We start from the raw sequence: 18,796 nt of genomic DNA, 5'->3' as shown, positions 1-18,796 counted from the left end.
CGTTTTCAGTCATCGTTGGCTGTATTTGCTGATTATTACAGCAATTAGGCAGCTAATCAAATGGCGGCGCCAGGCGGCCATTACCCGGCCGTAAAGATTTCGTCCTCCAAGGTCGGCAAGCCCGATGGTCGCCCCGTCCCGTGTCGAGCGTCCCAAGGCCTTAAACGCCATTAATGAGAACGCGCAAAGACTTGATTGGACATTGATCCCATCGGGTGCTCGCGGGAAACCTTATTAGGTACTCTGCACTCGTTATTAGGTACGCGTGCTTCGGCTAATTATACTTTTTTTGGCTCTTTTCTTCACTTTGTCTCTTCTAAGCTTGTGCCAGAGCATTTTACCATCCTTGGTACTGTTGGGACTAAAGTGTTCCAAAGAAATGCGTTCCTGGAACGCAATTACTTTTCTCTGTAACGAATCGTTTGTTCTGCCCTTGTATTTTCTGTTAATAGTAGATGTATATCACATTTTGACCACTAGGTGGCAACATGACCTTTGTTGAAACCAGTGTTGCTCAACTGGTGGGTCGGAACCAAAAAGTCGGTCGTGGACCAGTTTTCAGTGGGTCACGGCCCTGTACAAGGAAAAAGTAATGGTAAGAAGAAAGAAACGTAGGGTCAACACGCTCCTTGAGAGTAGATAACCTGCTCGATCTCTTCTACCTTTTCAATTAATGCGTTTCGTTAGGACCACATCTCATTTTTTGTGATTGTGTTGGTTTCATTTCCCTTTTCCTGTCCTTAATAATGGGCCCCGGAACTGTTAGAAATAAGGGGAACAAAAGTAGGAAACATTTACAACATTTAACAGGTCAAAGAAGGAAACAATTACAAAATACGAAAAGAGTTTTTGCCATTGAAGTGCTGCTAGAAGGTACAGTAGATGGTTTAAAATGTTATATATCTAGCTTTTTACCAATACATTCAGTAATATGTTGAATTTATTTTAGTATGTGTGGGATATGCAGCACTTACGTTGTTTTGGTTTTGCTCCTCGTTTTGTTTTTTGAAAAAAAAAAGGTGATATTCTACTAGATCTGCTTTAAACTACACAATTCTTTCATTTCTTACATTTGAGAGGACGAAATATTTTCTTGATTTGGGTCACAGCTTGTGAATAAGGCGGAATGGTTGGTCCTGAGGTCAAACCAGTTGATGACCAGTGGTTTAGACCTTTGTTTTTACAAAGGGGAAGAAGACAAACCAGGAAGTAATTCAGACTCAGTATAAGTGTGCTGCGTCAGTATTGTTATTAATCGTTTAAAGCCTTCAGAAAGCGATGGCCGAAGGTTTTTTTGTCGAATATATATTCGGTGATGTGTATTGGAGTATATCTGCAAGATTACCTGAATAATATGTTTAGTGTGTTAGCAAAATGCAATATCATATTAATTCACTAATTAATCTATTATTTATGAATTTTTGTATTAATTTATTCATTAATTTACTAATTTATATTTTCATTCATTAATTTCATTTTCCTGCTTTTGTTGTAGAATAAATAAAGTCCGAATTTGTAGTTATATTTAATTATTTTCGAAATGTTAAGCATTATTACTTTTGTTTGATTTCAAATGTAATGCTATTTTTGTTTACCTTTTATTGGCTGCATAAAACCAAACTGTCATTTTCAGGTAACTAGCATAGACAGCATAGACATAGCATGTTGGAAAGTTTTATGAGAAATACAATCTGAGTTTCATGCTAAATGTTTTGTCACACAGTCAGGTAATTCTGCTCTTTTTTCTTGATTTATTTGTTATCAATTAATGATAGTATATACCCTCTCATATACCAGATTTTAAGTATTATTTGTTTTTTTTAAACTGGGGGGGAGGCACACACCAAAAAAAAACTAGTAGAATAAGAAAAATATTACATAAAAAAGTGCTCAATAATCTGCCGGGAAGCCAGAATTTATTTTCAGTGGTGTCTCAGTTCTCTTTAGCATGTACTTTCACTTTTTTGTAGATGAGCAATTGACCCCAAATGAAGGATGAACACATTTGGATTACCTGATTCCTGATCCTCAACTTTTATTTTGTAAAGTCAAGTCATGTTTATTTGTATAGCCCTTAATCACAAGGAGTCTCAAAGGGCTGCATAGACCACAGATCATTGCAAACTACAGACTATTTATACACCATCCCCTGATCTAAAACCAATATGAGCGCAAGGAAAAACTCAAAAACCTCAACATGAGAAAAATGAAGAAACATTGAGAAGGGATTGTACATGAGGTAATCCCCTTCCAGGATGACCAGGCTGCAATGGATGTTGCAATAACAAATAATACACAGATATCGTCAACAGGAAATATAGGTCATTCATAAGCCATAGAATAGAAGTGTGTTTTAGGCCTGGATTTAAAGAGTTCCACTGGCTTCTGTTCTCGCTAATGGATAAGTTATCTGCCATGCCTTGATTGTGTCTGCCCCACCGCCAAAAAGTGTGAAAGAAAAACAACAACCCCAATCCAACAAAACTGATCTTAGCCCGGAGGCCGGAACGCAATCAAGTGTTGTTTTAAAGCGCAATGTTGAGGTTTCAAAAATCGAGGAAGGGGAAAAGGGGGGGAGTCGGATGTTGTGGAATTAGGTGGTCTCCTTACAATGACCCCATTATGTCAGCAGGAGACACCCCCTCTCCAGAAATTACGTGGAACTTATTGCAACATCCCAACATGTATCCAAAAAAGAAAAAAAAGACCCTCTGTGATGAAATCCGAGCTGTACCTTTACGCCTCGGAAAAGACGTTCTTATTTTTAAACGAGAAAACGAAGCAACAAAAATAAAACCCTTAGGCAAGAAAAGCAAACATATGAAGGGGGCTTCAAGTTAGGAAACAAACGCTGCCGAGTCCCGATTTCAAGCGAGGAGTTCAAAGTGTAGAAGGACGTTGATTTGATTGTTGGGAGGCAAACAAAGGGAAGACGGAACATCTGCAACGTGTTTCGAAGGCTTCGGCTTCAAGCTGCTTACGTTACGCAACGCTTTCAACACCCCCACCGGTGGAAAAGAAAGAAAAAAAAGGAAGAAAAAAAAAATTAATGTGTTTTTCATTTTGTGGGGAACGATGACCTTGATGGGCTTTTTATCTGAGAGGAACAAAATACGAAAGTGAAACCCAAATCCAGTTCATTTCGGCTTTTTCTTCTGCTTTAATGTGCTTCGGAACTAGGATCAGTATTGTCACACAAACATTATTCTTCATCTCCAAAGAGCAGGATGACACTGTTCATTGTAAATCAACGGTGACCAGATGATAAGGGATCTGTATCTGAGTCAGATAAGGAGGCTTCTACTGCTACTGGTTACCATGGAAACCATTACTATCCGTTTCATGTGTGGGGAGCCGAACCTTAACCCCACAAAAAAAAATATCCTGGAGAGAGATGGGTGCTGCCAGGCTGTGCTTGCCCTATAGGAAGTTGTGCCCCTATGATCTTGGCGGATAAGAGATCATTTCAAAGAAAGGAAATCATCGAAGCCAGCAAAAGATGATATAATAATAACAAAAAACTAACTACAGTAAAATTCCAGGATATATTATCCCGCCTTAGGATGTTTTCACGTTAATGTATGAAATCGAATGTTTTTACGGTCCCTCTTTCCTGCAATTTCTCTGCCAAACAATATTTTTGCGTGCCTAAAATCTTTGTCGTGTTAGCGCACATGATGGGTTTTGTCTCCAGGATGCCTGACTGCCATGCTTAAACGTCATAAAATGCCGGTCTGCTAAGGGTTTGCATAACAGCATGATGAAAATGTCCTAACTACCTCCCACTATGCTTTTCTCTTCAGTCAGTTTAGAATCTTAAGTGCTTCATCAAGACTTTGCAAGTCAGCGATACAAAACAGATTTTTTTTAGCACTGTGTTTATAAGCTATGGGTCCAAGGTTTGCAGCAAAGCTGAAGGGGGAAGGAAAACATGATAACTATGTAAAAAAAACCTTGAGATGATCAAGAAACATGAAGAAAACGCATATTGCTACCCTGGCCGTAACCAATTGACGATCAGACAATTGTCAAAAAAGGAACCGATAAAGAAAGTAAATCTTCTAAAGGGCATGACACTCCTGTCATTTGGAATTTTTTAAATCAATTCACTTTCAAACTGTTGTTCCCTCCCCCCAGCATCCACCTGCCACTCCATTTGACCAGTTCAAGTCACGTCACAGGTAAATAGTGTTTTCATTTTCCCTTCTTCATATATATATATATATATGTAATTTTTCAATCATATGTGAATATATTAGGTAGTACTTATTTCATTCAAGTTTGGTATTTTAATGTTTTAATCTGGGGTACCCGGCATTCAAAGCTAATTACTATTGGCTGCACCGGCTCGCTACAACGGGTCAGGTGTATCGACATTTCGTTCTTACAAAGAATGACAATACAAAGGAAATTATTATTATTATATTATTATTATAAATGTATATCCCTCGCTATACAGCAATTTCACTTTGCAGGTATGTTGTCAGCGTTAGCATTAGAGACTAGCATTTGCATTATCTATAGCTAAATTGTAATACTCTTACTATTTTGAAAATAAAAATATTTTTATTTTGAAATAAAAATATTTGGCTGAAACAATTAGAATATGGTTTGGTACACTTAAGAGGAATTAAGTACTTTAGTCTCTATAAACGTTCAACAATCAATTTATTTAAAGTAATTAATTAAATATATATATATATATATATATATATATATATATATATATTGACATGTACTCATTTTTTTCTTTCTGTAAAACATATACAAGGAAATGATTTCCTACAGAGTAAAAATGTTTTAAAGTGATCTGCAGGATGCCAAAAAGAATGTTGAGTGCACTCAAAATGTGGCGCATGAACTAGATCTTCGCCAACCCCCCTCAGGCACCCCTGAACTTCCTTTTCCTGTTTTAATGTCACCCAATGACATATGCTGCAGGAAACGGGACACTACGCTAAGATAGCGCTTAATCAGCAAAAGCGGTTTTGCTAACTGCCCGCTGGTGTCGCTAGCTCCGATAAACAATGGAAATGTCGAGATAAATACTATAAGAAATTATTTGTGAAAAGTGTTTTGAAATAAGAACACTTCAAAACATGTTTGCTAATTTCAAGATCTCTTTTTGGTTCCAAGACAGTTCATGTCGTTATTTTAGTAAAATAAGAATATTTAAATTTATATTAATAAGTAAAATTATCTTGCAACGGTTGATCATTATTGTATGTATTTTTTTTTTCGATTTACGCAGAATATTCTTTTAACAAAATGAATCACCATCTACTAGAGAAGACATTTTTGCTTATTTTGAGTTTATTTTTCAAATTTCCCCCCCACTATATCAAGATCAAATATCTTAAAACTGCAAAATAATAATACTGAAATTGAGCAAATGTATCTGACAATGGAGTAAGTATGTTATTTTGGAGTTAAGGATAGTAAAAATGATCACACCCAAAATATTTACAATAAAATATGTTTTGAAAAATAGGCTATTTTATTTGCCTACCTATGTGTAAATAGAATAGAATAGAATAGAATATGCCTTTATTGTTATTGTTACAACATGGGATATGCGGTGACAACGAAATTGGACGACTCCAGTTCCACATTTACAGTGAGGATAGGGAATGAAGGCATGTTGGCGTCATTTTTAAGCGGAATTGTTTTACTGTTCTATATTCAAAGTGTGGTTTATTGAATCAGCCCGCCGAGAAAAATGGCAATAATTTCAAGCATTTACAAGCACTTCACCCTGAATTCCAGCACTTTTTGAACCTTGAAAACCCAACAATAAAGATCGAGCATGTTCAAAGATTTCAAGCACCATTAGGAACACTGAAGTGTCCAATATTAATAACAGAATGGACTAATCATCATGGATAGATTGAAAAATACATGAATACATATTTCAATTGGAGGAGAAATTCTCAGTAGGGAAAAACAAAAACAGATTCTCGGCCATTTTGTTCTTTGGGAGATCAACTGTACAAACAAACAGGCTGAACATGTTTATTTGCATATGACGGGCAGTCTAGGTGCACAGTACACAAACAGACGAATATTTACCTACCGTCCTCCTGATCTCACATACCCAACGTAAAAATGTCCACGTACACTGACTGATTAGCCAATAAGAGCAATTTTAGATGTAGCTGCTCAGTGTTTGACGAATGAGCTATGTTTGAAAAATGAAAGAGGACTTGAACATTGATTTTTTTAATAAAGGATTACGAAGACGCTCAACTTAAAGTGAAAATAATGACCTAAGACTGAGAGAGTCGTCTGTTAGAAGTAAGTATAAAGAAACCTCCACCAAGGCATAACTACTGATGTGTGGATGGAGAAATAAGTTATATTTATTTGTATTGCTTTGTATAACAATTGTACAAAAAGAGAGCCTGAGAAAACAGACAAACTGATTTGATAATTGTTCGGTCTTGATAAATATAAATTGAATTTTGGTGTAGTTGCTACTTGGTATTGATCAGATCTAAGTGAAAAAATGGTAGTATCGATCGATACCGATCCGACACTCTTCGCTTGGAAACATCATGATCTTTGAATAATAAAACCCGTCCGACTTTAGTTAGTCTTGTCACGACCAGAACGGAGACAGGACCCACTTGCGTGCGTTTCTCTTAGTTTTATTGGGAAGAAGGTAAAAGGGTTGTACACATGATCCGGAGATCGCTGGTCGCGGGAAGCAGGTTGCTCAGACGCAGATGTGGTATTTCCGTGGCGAGCGATGGCGGTCTCGAGAGCGGAAAAAACAGGTCACTAGCCGGGGAGCAAAAAATCGTGGTAGGGATCAGAAAATGGGTCGAAGGCGGGAAACAGACGGTAGCCAGAACAGGAGAGGGTCAGGGTCAAAAAGCTTGCCTAGTGTAAGCTGAGGTTCGCAGACGGACTGACCACTGATGACAGAAAGACGGGGGTTTAGAAAGTAACAGGGAGCCAATCAGCGTCCGAGGCATTTGGCGCCAAAGGAGCGGGCACAGGTGCCTCGCATCAGTAATCAATACAAGTTTATAATTACAATAAACGTACCACAATAAAGCCAGACACTGAGGTTTTTTTTAATTAAATTACTATTTCACAAGTATAAAAAATAGATATATCTAGTACACCCGTGTCAGAACAAAAGCCAAGATATTCAAACCAAAAAAACAGCAATGTAATAAAAAATACAAATACTGTATGACAATGTCAATAAGACAACCAAGCTAACTTCCATTGTGCATTAACTTAATAAAGCAGCGAGAAGCCCTTTTATTTGCCATAGTGACCACAGATATACAGGTCTACATTTTTGGTTGCGGCTCATTGCTCTCTACTGGTTGGGCTTTTTTCATGTGTTCATGTCAATTTGTAGTGTTGCCACAGTAGCAGACCACTTTCCAACACAAATGACACCTGGCATTGTTCTTTCCTGGAGTTGCAGTAAAGTCCATACCGCACTTCCTGTTTGCCTCTGTAATTTTTAGCTTTTAGTATGGGGCCGGGGGGATCGAAATGGCTGTCCAAAACTCTCCAGCGTCCTCTCTTTTGACTGACAGGCTGGGTCCAGCGGGCCAGCCAGTAGCCAGGTCAGAAAAGCGGGTAGTCAAGTAGTCATAAAAGAGTGCCTGTAAGTCAACCACTCAGACATTGATTTAGACAGTGGCAGAGGGCACGAGGTGAGAGAGGGGCTGCGCTATCTACACAAAGAAGCGACAAAATTGGTGCAAGAGCAAAGAATCAACCCCGGGACAATGGTATCGAACCGATCCAAGTGCCTGCTTGCTATCAATAATTTTGATATTCGGATTGATCTGCCCAATAGGTACGTGGACCAAACCAAAAGGCCAGAAAATGTAGTCACTAATTAATTATTAGCATAGCGTGAAATCAATAATATCCCTCCCTCTTAAACAGCTAGCTGCTAATGTTATTAATTTCATGAAACGCCTCTTTCAAGGATGGCGGCAAGGCATTAAAAAAAAAAAAAAAATCAAAAACACGTTAATTGCACACGGAAATGATTTTTAACGGTCAATTTGGTTTAGTGAGGTGGCCGGGTTGAAAAGACCCCGAGGGGTTATCGAGTTAAGGGCCGGAAAGACGGGCACGCTCTGAAACGTCTTGACATTTACGAAATCGAAGAGGAAGAAGAAGAAGAAGAGCTAAGATGTGTTCAGGTTCAGTGAAAAAGTGGGAAAAAAACTTTAAGGGAGTCACGATTTTCAATAAATTGGCCTAGCTTGACACTGCGAACCGTTTAAAAATAGATCAATATATTCCATTGGTCAGTTATTTAACTAAATACTAATGTAAATGTATACATTAAAATAACCAGTGCCACTTTACGACTGGTACATAAGGACCATATGTTCACTAAGGTAGTGTTAAAAGTTTACTCTTCAAGTGTCGATTTAACACTGTTTATTTTAAAGTATTTAGTAACAGTGTTAAATGTTCACTCAAGTATTTAATACACAAAATAACTGAGAACCTTAAAATAACAGTTAAAAGTTTACTCTTTAATTGTTTAATTAACAATTTTACTAGGTACTGTAAAATAAACAGTGTTAAATCAACACTAACTTTAACACTACCACAGTGAACATGTGGTCCTTATCTATAACTGCGAAATTAACACTGGGAATTTTATCTTACGGATTTTGAATTATTAGTGTGTGTATAAAATGTTTTATATAAAACATAATGTGGCAGCACGGCGGCACAGTGGTTAGCGCTTGTGCAGCACAGTTCATGTCATGGGAACCTGTCGTGGGTTCAAATCCAGCTCCGGACATCCTGTGTGGAGTTTGTATGTTCTCCCCGTGCTTGCGTGGGTTTCCTCCGGGCACTCCGGTTTCCTCCCACGTTTCAAAAACATGCATTTCAGGTGGATTGGCCGGTCCAAAATTGTCCCTAGGTGTGAATGAGCGAACGAGTTGTCTGTCCCTGTGTGCCCTGCGATTGGCTGGCAACCAGTTTAGGGTGTCCCCTGCCCACTGCCCGGAGATGGCTGGTATGGGCTCCAGCCCCCCCGCGACTCCAATGAGGATAAGCGGTACGGCTAATGAGATGAGATGAGATGAGAAAACATAATGTATAAAAATATAATGAATGTACTGATAATAGAATAAAAACATAAGTTAAATAATATAGCTATGTCTGCATAAGTTTAAAAAAATAATAATAAATAAATAAATAAAAATCCCACCCAAACTAAATAACATATCGAAACTCGTATTTATTTTCATGGAATGACCATAAATAAATGTAGGTATAATGATGAATATAAAGGTAGACATTACTAATGAAGGGTTTGTAATTAAATAATTGAAAATTCATATTTTATCACAATACAAATTGTATTTCAAAATATACAGGAAACATTTAAAAAAATGTTTTTTTTTATTCTTAACAACAGTATACGATTTATTCAACTAGAATTTAAATATTTTTCATTACATTCTTCATAGAAATAAAATAAAAGTCCCTAAAATATTTTTAAATTATACTTATAATAATATTTACAGCTATTTCTGTAATTCTCAGCAAACAAAAACATATTATAAAATGTAAAAAGTCAACCAAAAAAAAGCAATGCAGTGCATTCTAATAGAGACGTTTTAATCACATCATTTAAAATACATACCTTTTTTTTCCCAAAAATTCAAAAAGTGTCTTTAAACATTAGGGAAATGAGAAATGATATGTTTCGGTTTTTAATTCCAAACCAATATAAATTATGTACACTATTAAATTTTAAATACTTTTTCGATATTAAAATGTTTTCAGATCTTTAAAATGTAAATTAAAATGCTACAGTGAGTGGAAAAAAATCCCTAAAAATGAAATTATGATTCAAATAATGTCTATATCCATTTCTGTAATTGGCATCAACTGAAAAATATACACTGTAAAACGTCAGCAAAAGAAAAATGAAAATGAATACTCAAAATACTATTTGTAAATACAGTAATCCCTCGCTATGACACGCATTCTGTTAAATAGTACTTATTTGTTAAATGAATGATTGGGCTTATAAAAGGGATTGGTTCGTGGATGCCAACGTTTAATAGAATATTTAATTGATGGATAATTGTAAAAAATAAACGTTTTTAATTCAGAAATTTTGCCTATCACAGGTTCTTTTTGGAACGAAGTCCCGCAAATAAACGAGGACTCAATGTACATGGAAGAACAAATTTAAAATAAGATACTTTATAAATCAATGTACTGGATATTCTGTAACATTCTCAAAGTAAAACTAAACTAAACAAATGAATTACTTGTAAAAATAATAATCGTAACCATGCATGTGCTGCTGAAAAAGTTTCCAGATGAACTTTTGTTCTTGCTGATAAGACAGGGAACACAAGTGTACACACACGCAGTTTGTGGACATTACGTTATTTGTGTATGTTTTAAACACTCTCCCAAGACGACCAGAGGCCCCAGGGCTTGTTGGAAATCTCTACATGAAACTATTAACTCTTTACTGGCAAATAATGTATCTTTGATGTTTATAGATGTCTATGTGCCAAAGACCACCGATAAGCGCCTCGAGCGGAAGGTTAGCGCTTTCTTGAGGAAAGGGCTGGGCCTTCCACGAAGACTCAGCAGCATAGCACTGTACAGGTAGAACAATAAATTGACTGTCCCCTTGAGATGTTATTAGGGAGTTACGGTTGCCCGAGCAAGAGGTGCTGCTGTACAGAGACTCAAATGACAGCAGAGTCTACTCGACTGGCATACAGGTGAGGACCGGCAGAAAGTGGTGCACTCAAGAGGCGACCAGGCTGAGTCCCTCCTGCAGCACAGTGAGCTGATGGGAGCAGTGGCACGAGTTCGGGTAAGAATTGGGAGTATCCCAAGATCTTTCTACAACAAAGGCACAGGGGAAGGAAAAGCACCGGCTTATCTAGAAAGATTTGGGCAGGGGTGGAGGTAGTGTGCTGCAGTTGGCCACTAGGAATGAAGCATCAGGTGACGTGGACCTGTTGGGAAGAGGCAGCTGGCCAATTTTGTTGACAAAGCTACGGCGATCTAAGCCACACAAGATCAAGTTTCTCATCCAGTCGGTCCACGACGTCTCATCAGGCCCATCCAACCTTCGCCTGGCTGAGAACCCACTGTGCCCACTCTTCCACAGGGTCGGATCTCTGGAGCACATCCTGAATTGCTGCTCATGAGTACTGGGAGAGGCATGCTACTGCTGCCGTCATGACCAAGTGCTGCGAGTGATTGCTGAAGCCATCTGCACAGGGATATCCACCAGCAAACAACAACAGCCAGCAAGGCTGTGTATCACCTTTGTCAGAGTTGGGGAGAAACAACAACAGCACTGGGGCAAACATCGCGGTGACCAATATCAGGCCTAAGATTGTCCTTGTGTTCAAAAGAACAAGGCAAGTAATCCTGCTGGAATTGCCTGAGAAGGCAGGATGGAGGAGGCTTTTGGAAGAAAGAGAGCCAAGTATAAGGAACTTGCAAGCAAATGCTGAAGCAGCGGATGGAAGACCCAGTGTAATCCCATAAACTTCGGGTGCAGAGGATAATGGACAGTCTCTCATCAGAGCACTAAAGATTCTGGGAGTGAAGCGACTGCACATTAGGCGAGTCATCAGGAACATCCAAGCCTAGATGGCTGTGGATCAATCAGGCGACACGTGCTTAACGGCTCCAGACACAAGCTAAGATTTGATCAACCCTGGGCGAGGAATTCTGTTGCGAGACCCGAAACGCCAAGTGAACCCAGGTGTCAACACTGATGATGTTTCCTAGGTTGCAACAAAAGTGTATGATAGAACTGATGCCCATAGTTGTCTCTGGTAGCCTTGCTTAAATGGATTTATGATTTCTATCACCAATTACGACATCCTATCTAGATATGGTCAGCCTACCTCGAATGTCTGCCTGTCTAGGTTGGGTCTTCAATATATACTGTATAATAGTCAATGTCAGCCTAACTAAAGTGGGTCTTTGACATCCATAGCTATCTAATGTAGCATAACTAAAACAGATATGCAGTTTCATTATAAGTCATTGATGTCTGTAGCTGACAATGGCTGCCTAGTTATAATGGGTCTTTGAGGTCCTTAGTTTTCTATCGTAGCCTAACTGACATTGATTTAGGAGTCTTTATCAGTTAATACAATAAAAAAATGCCACAATAGAAAAATCCCTTTTGCCTCAGATGACCCAAACCGTTGGCTGAACCCGTCCAAAGCTCAGCTTGACGGGCAAAGTCACGCTGACATTTGACGTGCAAAAGAGATGCCATGAGACACAGAAAGTTTGGCACGTGCTCGAAAGGGGCGGGGGCGCAGTAGATGGCCCCATACCATCCGCCAACACCTCAGCCATCGCGGCACCCTGTCCCTTGTGGCCTGTTGTGCCGGGAGACCATGTGACGTGGAGAAAGTTGTTTCTTGATCCAAGTCACGAGGCTACGTGGTAGCCAGGAACTGCTCGGGAACAAGCGCCCACCCTCTGTTTCACGAGCCCCCACCAACAAGCCCCACTGCCCCCTAGGCCGCCCCAGAGCTTGCGCAAATGATAATGGCATACATGCCAACCTTTTGAATTTAAAAAGTGCTAGTAGCACTAGTCTAACGTATATAACGGTGGTGTTGGTAGGTTATGTATTTTACAAGTTTAATGTTAATCAAAATGTTAAGATTAGAATAGTGAGAGTTTATGAAATGTCTTTTTAGGGAATTTAGGAGGCTGGTCGCATTAGCAACAGTTGTGAGCATTTAAAACCTTGTCAACAACCCTTATGGTTCCGATAATGGACGCGCAACAAGAATTGCAAAAAGTATTTCGTGGCGCATTGATTTAAAAGTGTTAAATATGCTGTTTGGAATTTTGAACTTTACAATTTGCTTATGCAATCTTCTGGCTTGTGTCATCATTGCAGCCTCTGTAAAGCTACTTTTGTTGCGCGTGCAAGTACATACTGTTAGATTATGAAATGTGTCACTGAATATGTAATTGTGATTGAAGTTTTGTAGCTATATCAGTTTTATTTTATAATCGTCACATGATTTCTTTGAAAATAAAATTATTAATTTAGTTGTAATAACTGCACCTTATACTTATCCATTCAGTGGTTATACTCTACTAACAATGTTTTTAAGTGGTGTTCTGATAAAGCTGCCATAAGCTCATCATACCACTTGCAAAATCCAGTTAGATCAAGTCTTATCAAAAGTTGAGACTGAGATTGTATTTTCCCTTACTTCGACTCCAAAATCCAATCTCAGTTAAGTTTCATTTTTTTTGTTAATTTTTTGTTTTTGTCGATCCACGGCCAATTCCTATAAAAACACTGGTCGGCATTTTTTATGCTTGTTTAGGGATGAATGATCTATAAGCAACATTGATGTATATGCTGACCTCTTGACTGACTGCTAGATTGCAGCATGAACCAACAAATACAATGCACTGAATACTTTCCTGCGATCTACCCGTATTACCTCAGGGATCCACCGGTGGATCATAATCTACGTAATGAGCACTCCTGATTTAAACGATGAACCCATACCTGTCAACCTGTATGTTTTTGACGTACAAAGTACATTTATTATGCATTTTAAGACGTGTACGGCGTGCAAGAAAATCTGTGCGGAAAAACGCAAATTTGTCAATTTTGGGTACCATCCGGTATTACACCTACTATCACGAAACGGCAAATCAATCAAGTCAAACGAGTTCGCCGCTATCTTGATATCGTTTTTTTTTTCATTGCAAACGAAGCGAGCGGTTTAATGCTATTGTGCGTATGTGTCTGCAGCCTCGGATTTCATGTGGTAGTTTTGTAGTGAAAGGAAGTCCGTCTCTTTTTAGAGAACCGGCTTTTTCAGCTCAACACATTATAGAGAGCCGGCCCTCAAACGGCTCACCTGCTTTGATGCATTGTGTTGCGGATTATTATGTTGTATAAAGAAGTTAAGAAAAAAGGAAGTATAAAAGGAGAAAATGAAAAAAGACAGGTTTGTGGTTATCCCTTCAATCAGTATATTACCAACAATAATTTATTGCAGAAAATGAATTAATAGTTTGAATAAGAAAATGTGTTATTCTACTTAATTATATTTGCATGTATTTTTTCCTTCTACAGTGAACGTCCAAGCTACTTAATTTTTGAACTTTTTTCATAATAAACCATGTCGAGCAACTCAGCGTCTCTCAACAGAATATTAATTAACAATATATATGATAGAATGAAACGCATGTACAATATAACACGTTTAACTACATAAATAAACACGTTTGGAAGAAAAATATGGTGTAAGATTATTTTGTATTTTGTAAGGGAAAATACGACAGTTTGTAAGGGCATTGAACTGTGGAGGTTGACAGGTATGTAAATACTTTTCTTCGATCTACCAGTATTACCTCAGTGATCCACCGGTAGATCATAATCTACGTAAAGAGCACCCCTGATTTAAACACTGCACCCTACCTTCAAGACAAAAAAATGAGCTTTTACCTCTTTGACTTTCTCTCGCCGCTTTTCCGTCTGCGGGTCTCCGGGCTTGCCACCCTCCCTCCCGAGCGGGGGCTTCAACAGGCACCCTCGGAACTTCTTGTAACCGAAAGCGGCGCCCGATTCGGGCGAAGAACCCAGACTCAAGTCCTCCTGCGCCTTCCCTCCGACCACACGCTCCTCAGTCGCCTCATAGGACGGGGGCGTCTTCCTAGCGAGCGCCTTTAACCTGCCGAGCCCCCCGGGGGCTGTCACCCCGTCCCGGGGCCTCTTGGGTCGCTCACCGGCGTCGTTCTCCGCCGTCGCCGCCGCCGCCGGTTGGGGCTCCCCCTTGGACAAAAACATCCGCTTCAACCTCACCGAATCAGGGAGGAAGAAGAGCGCCCCGAAGCATAGGGTCACCAAGCCCGAGAGGAAGAGCAAGAAGACGAACTTCTGCGACAAGCGGAGCCCCATGCCCGACGCGGAGACGCCGGGTAACTTTCGGAACACCATCTTGGTCCAGTTCTTCTCCTAAGTGTTTTTTTCCCCTTTTTACACAGCTGGTTCGCAGAACACAAGGCCTGGCTTCCAGGCAAGCTTTTTTAGCAATGAGCTGGCAGCTGAAGCCCGCCGCCCGGGGCTCTCTTGACTGACGGGTTGCGACGTCTCTGGTGCATTTGGATTTATTTGTATTTTACTCTTAAATTGTATCTTTCTTTAAAACAACGCTAACGTCAATAAAGTTATTGGCGAAGGCATGACACAAACACGCAGTTGTCAGAAAGCAGCCCTCATCGGTGTATAATCCCTCCACGATGACATAAATCCAGCGGTACCATCCGAACCGACAAAGAAGGGGAGGCGGTTTCTCTTCCTCGCCAAGCCGATTTTCGTTCTCCTTCCCCGGCGAGAGGATAGCGGGGGGGCGGAAGCGCTTCAAGTTATTCGGTAAAAATATCCCGAACGTGTCCAGGGGGCGTCGGAGATCGTAGCCGCTTCAGAGGCGCCTCTCACCGCCTGGAGGATGTGGAGCCGAGTGCTCCAGCTCAGGTAGTGAAATGAAGCCGAAAAAAGAGAGAGAATGAAGGGGAAGGGAAGAGGGGAGGGTGTGCGTTTAGAAGCCCACCCTTCTTTGGCTTTGCTCGGTGATCCAGTGGGATGCTCGGCTGCGTTTGATGGATAAGGGCGGCAGCTTATCACAATTGAGGAAGGGGCGGATTGAGAGGGGGTTTGCTTCGCTTTCCGGAGATTCTACGAGCCTTTCGAACGGTGGAGAGAGATGCTCGACTACTGCAGTGCTTCTTATCATGATTATCAGTATCATTATTATCACTAAAATTAATATAATTAGAATTTAGAAACCTTCAGGATTACTTTCAATTACTTTTGGATTACTCCAATACCAAATTTGCTAATAAAAGACAAAAAAAAAGTAAATATAAATACAATGATGACTCACAACACGTGGTAAGCTTTCTCTCCTGGCTTTGAACTCTTTGATCTCCGGCAAAACTAACATAAAATGCGACAGAAACAAAATAAAAATCAATCCAAACAGCTTGCCATCATCATTTTTGCCGTTCCATGTATTCCGTTAATCCCCTGCACAAAATTTAGTCATTTTATTCATATTTAGTTTCTTTTGTCTTTTATCAGCATATTTAGTATTGGAGTAATCTAAAAAGTAATTGAAAGTAATCCAGTTAAAGTAACCCTACCCAACCCTGGAAACCTTTGAGAAATCTTATTTCAGTTGGGGGATTTTTTTTTTAATATGCAGAAAATACAAAGTATTTGAAACTTTTACTCGTTTAAAACGTTTTTTTTTAAGTCGAGTCGTGTTTATTTGTGACGCTGTTAATCACAAGGAGTCAAAAATGGCTGCACAGACCAAAGATAATTGCAAACTACAGACTATTATGACACCATCCCCTGATCTAAAACCTACATGAGGGAAAGGAAAAACTCAAAAACTTCAGCATGAGGAAAATGAAGAAACTTTGAGAAGGTAATCCCTCTTCCAGGATGACCAGGCTGCAACAAATGTTATTTCAACTTTGTGATTAATCATGATAATTAAACCTTTCACTATACAGTTTGAAATTGGAAAAATATATAAAAGGGAATTCACCCATTGTATGTTTTTGTCTGTTAAATAAGAATATGAAATTCATGAAAAAAAAACACAAAATGATCAGCCCCAAATTTAGATAATACTTTTTGGATTACATATTTCAAAAAATAATAATGATATTTAGAAAATATTTCAATGGTTTTGTCCAACATGTTAGCTTTTTTTAACTGTTTAAAAACAAAAAACTGACAAAAATATTGTAAATAATTTACAGATTTTGCGCACTGCAAAATGTCAAGCTGGAAAATTAAAGGGAAAATGTAAAAAAAGGTTTGTAAAAACGTGTTGAAAAAAACAACAAATGTCACGGTTGCCCATTGCCCTCACTTGGCCCTGCCCATTCAACGCCAGCTGCGGCTCATTGCCTGATTGGCTTCCCTCGTATTTAAACTCAGTGCTCTCATTCACTCCTTGTCAGTCCGTCAACGAACCTCTGCACTTGCAAGGCGTGTATCTTGACTCTCTCCTGCTCATGTATCCGGTATCGATCCCGCCTGTTTCGCCCTGTCCGGTATCTTGCTCCAATCTCCAGTATCCGGTATCAATCCCATCTGTCTCGTCCTGTCCGGTATCTTGCTTGTGTATCAACCCCGTATGTTTCTTCCTGTCCGGTATCTACTCGTGTGTGTCCTGTATCGATCCCATCTCTCCCGTCCGGTTTCGATCTCGTCTGCCTCTGACTTCTCTGGCTCACTTCTTCTGCGTAGCGATCGCTGCATCACTGGCGTTTGTGTTCACGTGCATGACTGCCCCATTCCCGTAAAATAAAGCTTGTGACAAAGTTATGCGTCTGGGTCCTCCGTCTCAAGGTTTCTTCATTTTCCTCATGCTGAGGTTCTAACAACAAAGAATGATTTTCTGAGTAAAAAGTTCTCGTAATGTTGATAGATGGCTCTCTTGTTATAAATACACCTGTTTTACATTGAGATTTATTTTAACAATTATTTTACTATGATAATAGTATTAGTCTTGCTGTGATTTTAACGTTTTCAATTCTATATTTTTGTGATGTACCCCTTGAGTAAAAATAGTTAAGCTCAGCGCTTCTCAATTGTTTTCTATCAGACCCCCTCGTAAGAACAAACCGTCAAACAAAACAATACTTGCTCTATATACGCCTTTTAGCATGTTTTTGCTGAAAAAAAAAAACTCAAATGTGTTATCAGCATGATCGGGTTGTCATGTCTTTAAGTGACAGCTTAATTTAAATTATTCGCGCTGTCAGCTGCTTACATTTTTACCATAGCAAGCACACCGGTCTTTGCCCATCTCCCTCCGTGGTTGCAGTGAAGTGCTTCGTACGCTTGGACAAACTTCCGCCTCTTATCTTTTGGGAGGAGACTTTTGTTTACCTCTTTACCCCATGTCTCTTCCCCTGTCTCTGCATCTGTGTGAAATATTTTTTTCATTGGGTCGCTTGAGGTTCTGCTACACTTTGTGTCTACACTTATTTTAACACTTATACTCTATACTCAATGCTTATACTCTGTGCTTAATGTAAATAAAACAACGCTATTGCGCTCTAGTGCAGTGGAGGTGTAATTGCACTTTATTCTAGAAAGGGGGGGAAGGTTGGGTGGCACCCTTCTATTTGAGAACCACTGGTTTATCTAGGGATTTATTTGTTGGATCCCAAATAATAATAAAAAAAAACAAATAATAATTTTTAGAAATATTGATCATATTTTAAAAATTTTTGGTTAAACAAATGCTGAAAATAAAAAAAAGATTGTGTGCTCTGCAAAATGTTTACACATTTTTGTAAAGGGAAGTTATTTTTTACAGTTGGCAGATAAAAAAGTTTGATTGAAAAGAGAGAAAAAAATGTTTAACTTACTTTAATACATTCTTTAGTAAGTTTGTCTGAATTCTATAACAATACAAAGTATTATTATCAACTTTTATAAGGTAATGTTTTTTTTGTTTTGTTTTTCACAAAAAATTGAAGTATTATTAGCACTAAAATTCCTTTGGTGGAATATTTTTTTAAGATTTTGATAATTATTTAGGAAAAATAAGTTAAACTTAAAAAGTAAGTGAATCCTCTTATGTTGTGTTTTTTTCCGGGAAAAAAAGGAACATTTTGAAAAATAGAAGGAAAAATGTGTCCTAGTATATATATATATATATATATATATATATATATATTTTCTAATCTTAAATAGTTTTTTTGTTAACCTAATTATTTA

General features: G+C 38.8%; 1 protein-coding gene across 2 annotated transcripts in view; it reads right to left on the bottom strand.

The window, feature by feature from the left end:
• LOC148372346 (mannosyl-oligosaccharide 1,2-alpha-mannosidase IA) overlaps positions 1-15,616 on the bottom strand; it is a 207,291-nt gene extending 191,675 nt beyond the window's left edge. Inside the window, exon 1 of one of the 2 annotated variants that reach the window (XM_088327035.1) lies at positions 14,495-15,616. In XM_088327035.1, the coding sequence (XP_088183161.1) occupies positions 14,495-14,986 (492 nt within the window). In that variant the 5' untranslated portion in view covers positions 14,987-15,616. The remainder of the gene's footprint in view (positions 1-14,494) is intronic. The other variant, XM_088327036.1, reaches the window with a different exon arrangement.
• Positions 15,617-18,796: the final 3,180 nt, after the last annotated feature.

Source organism: Urocampus carinirostris, chromosome 2 (genome assembly GCF_059441175.1).
Source record: "Urocampus carinirostris isolate Australia breed hairy pipefish chromosome 2, RoL_Ucar_1.0, whole genome shotgun sequence".
NCBI classification, from domain to species: domain Eukaryota; kingdom Metazoa; phylum Chordata; class Actinopteri; order Syngnathiformes; family Syngnathidae; genus Urocampus; species Urocampus carinirostris.
This window is presented reverse-complemented; position numbering and strand designations above follow the sequence as displayed.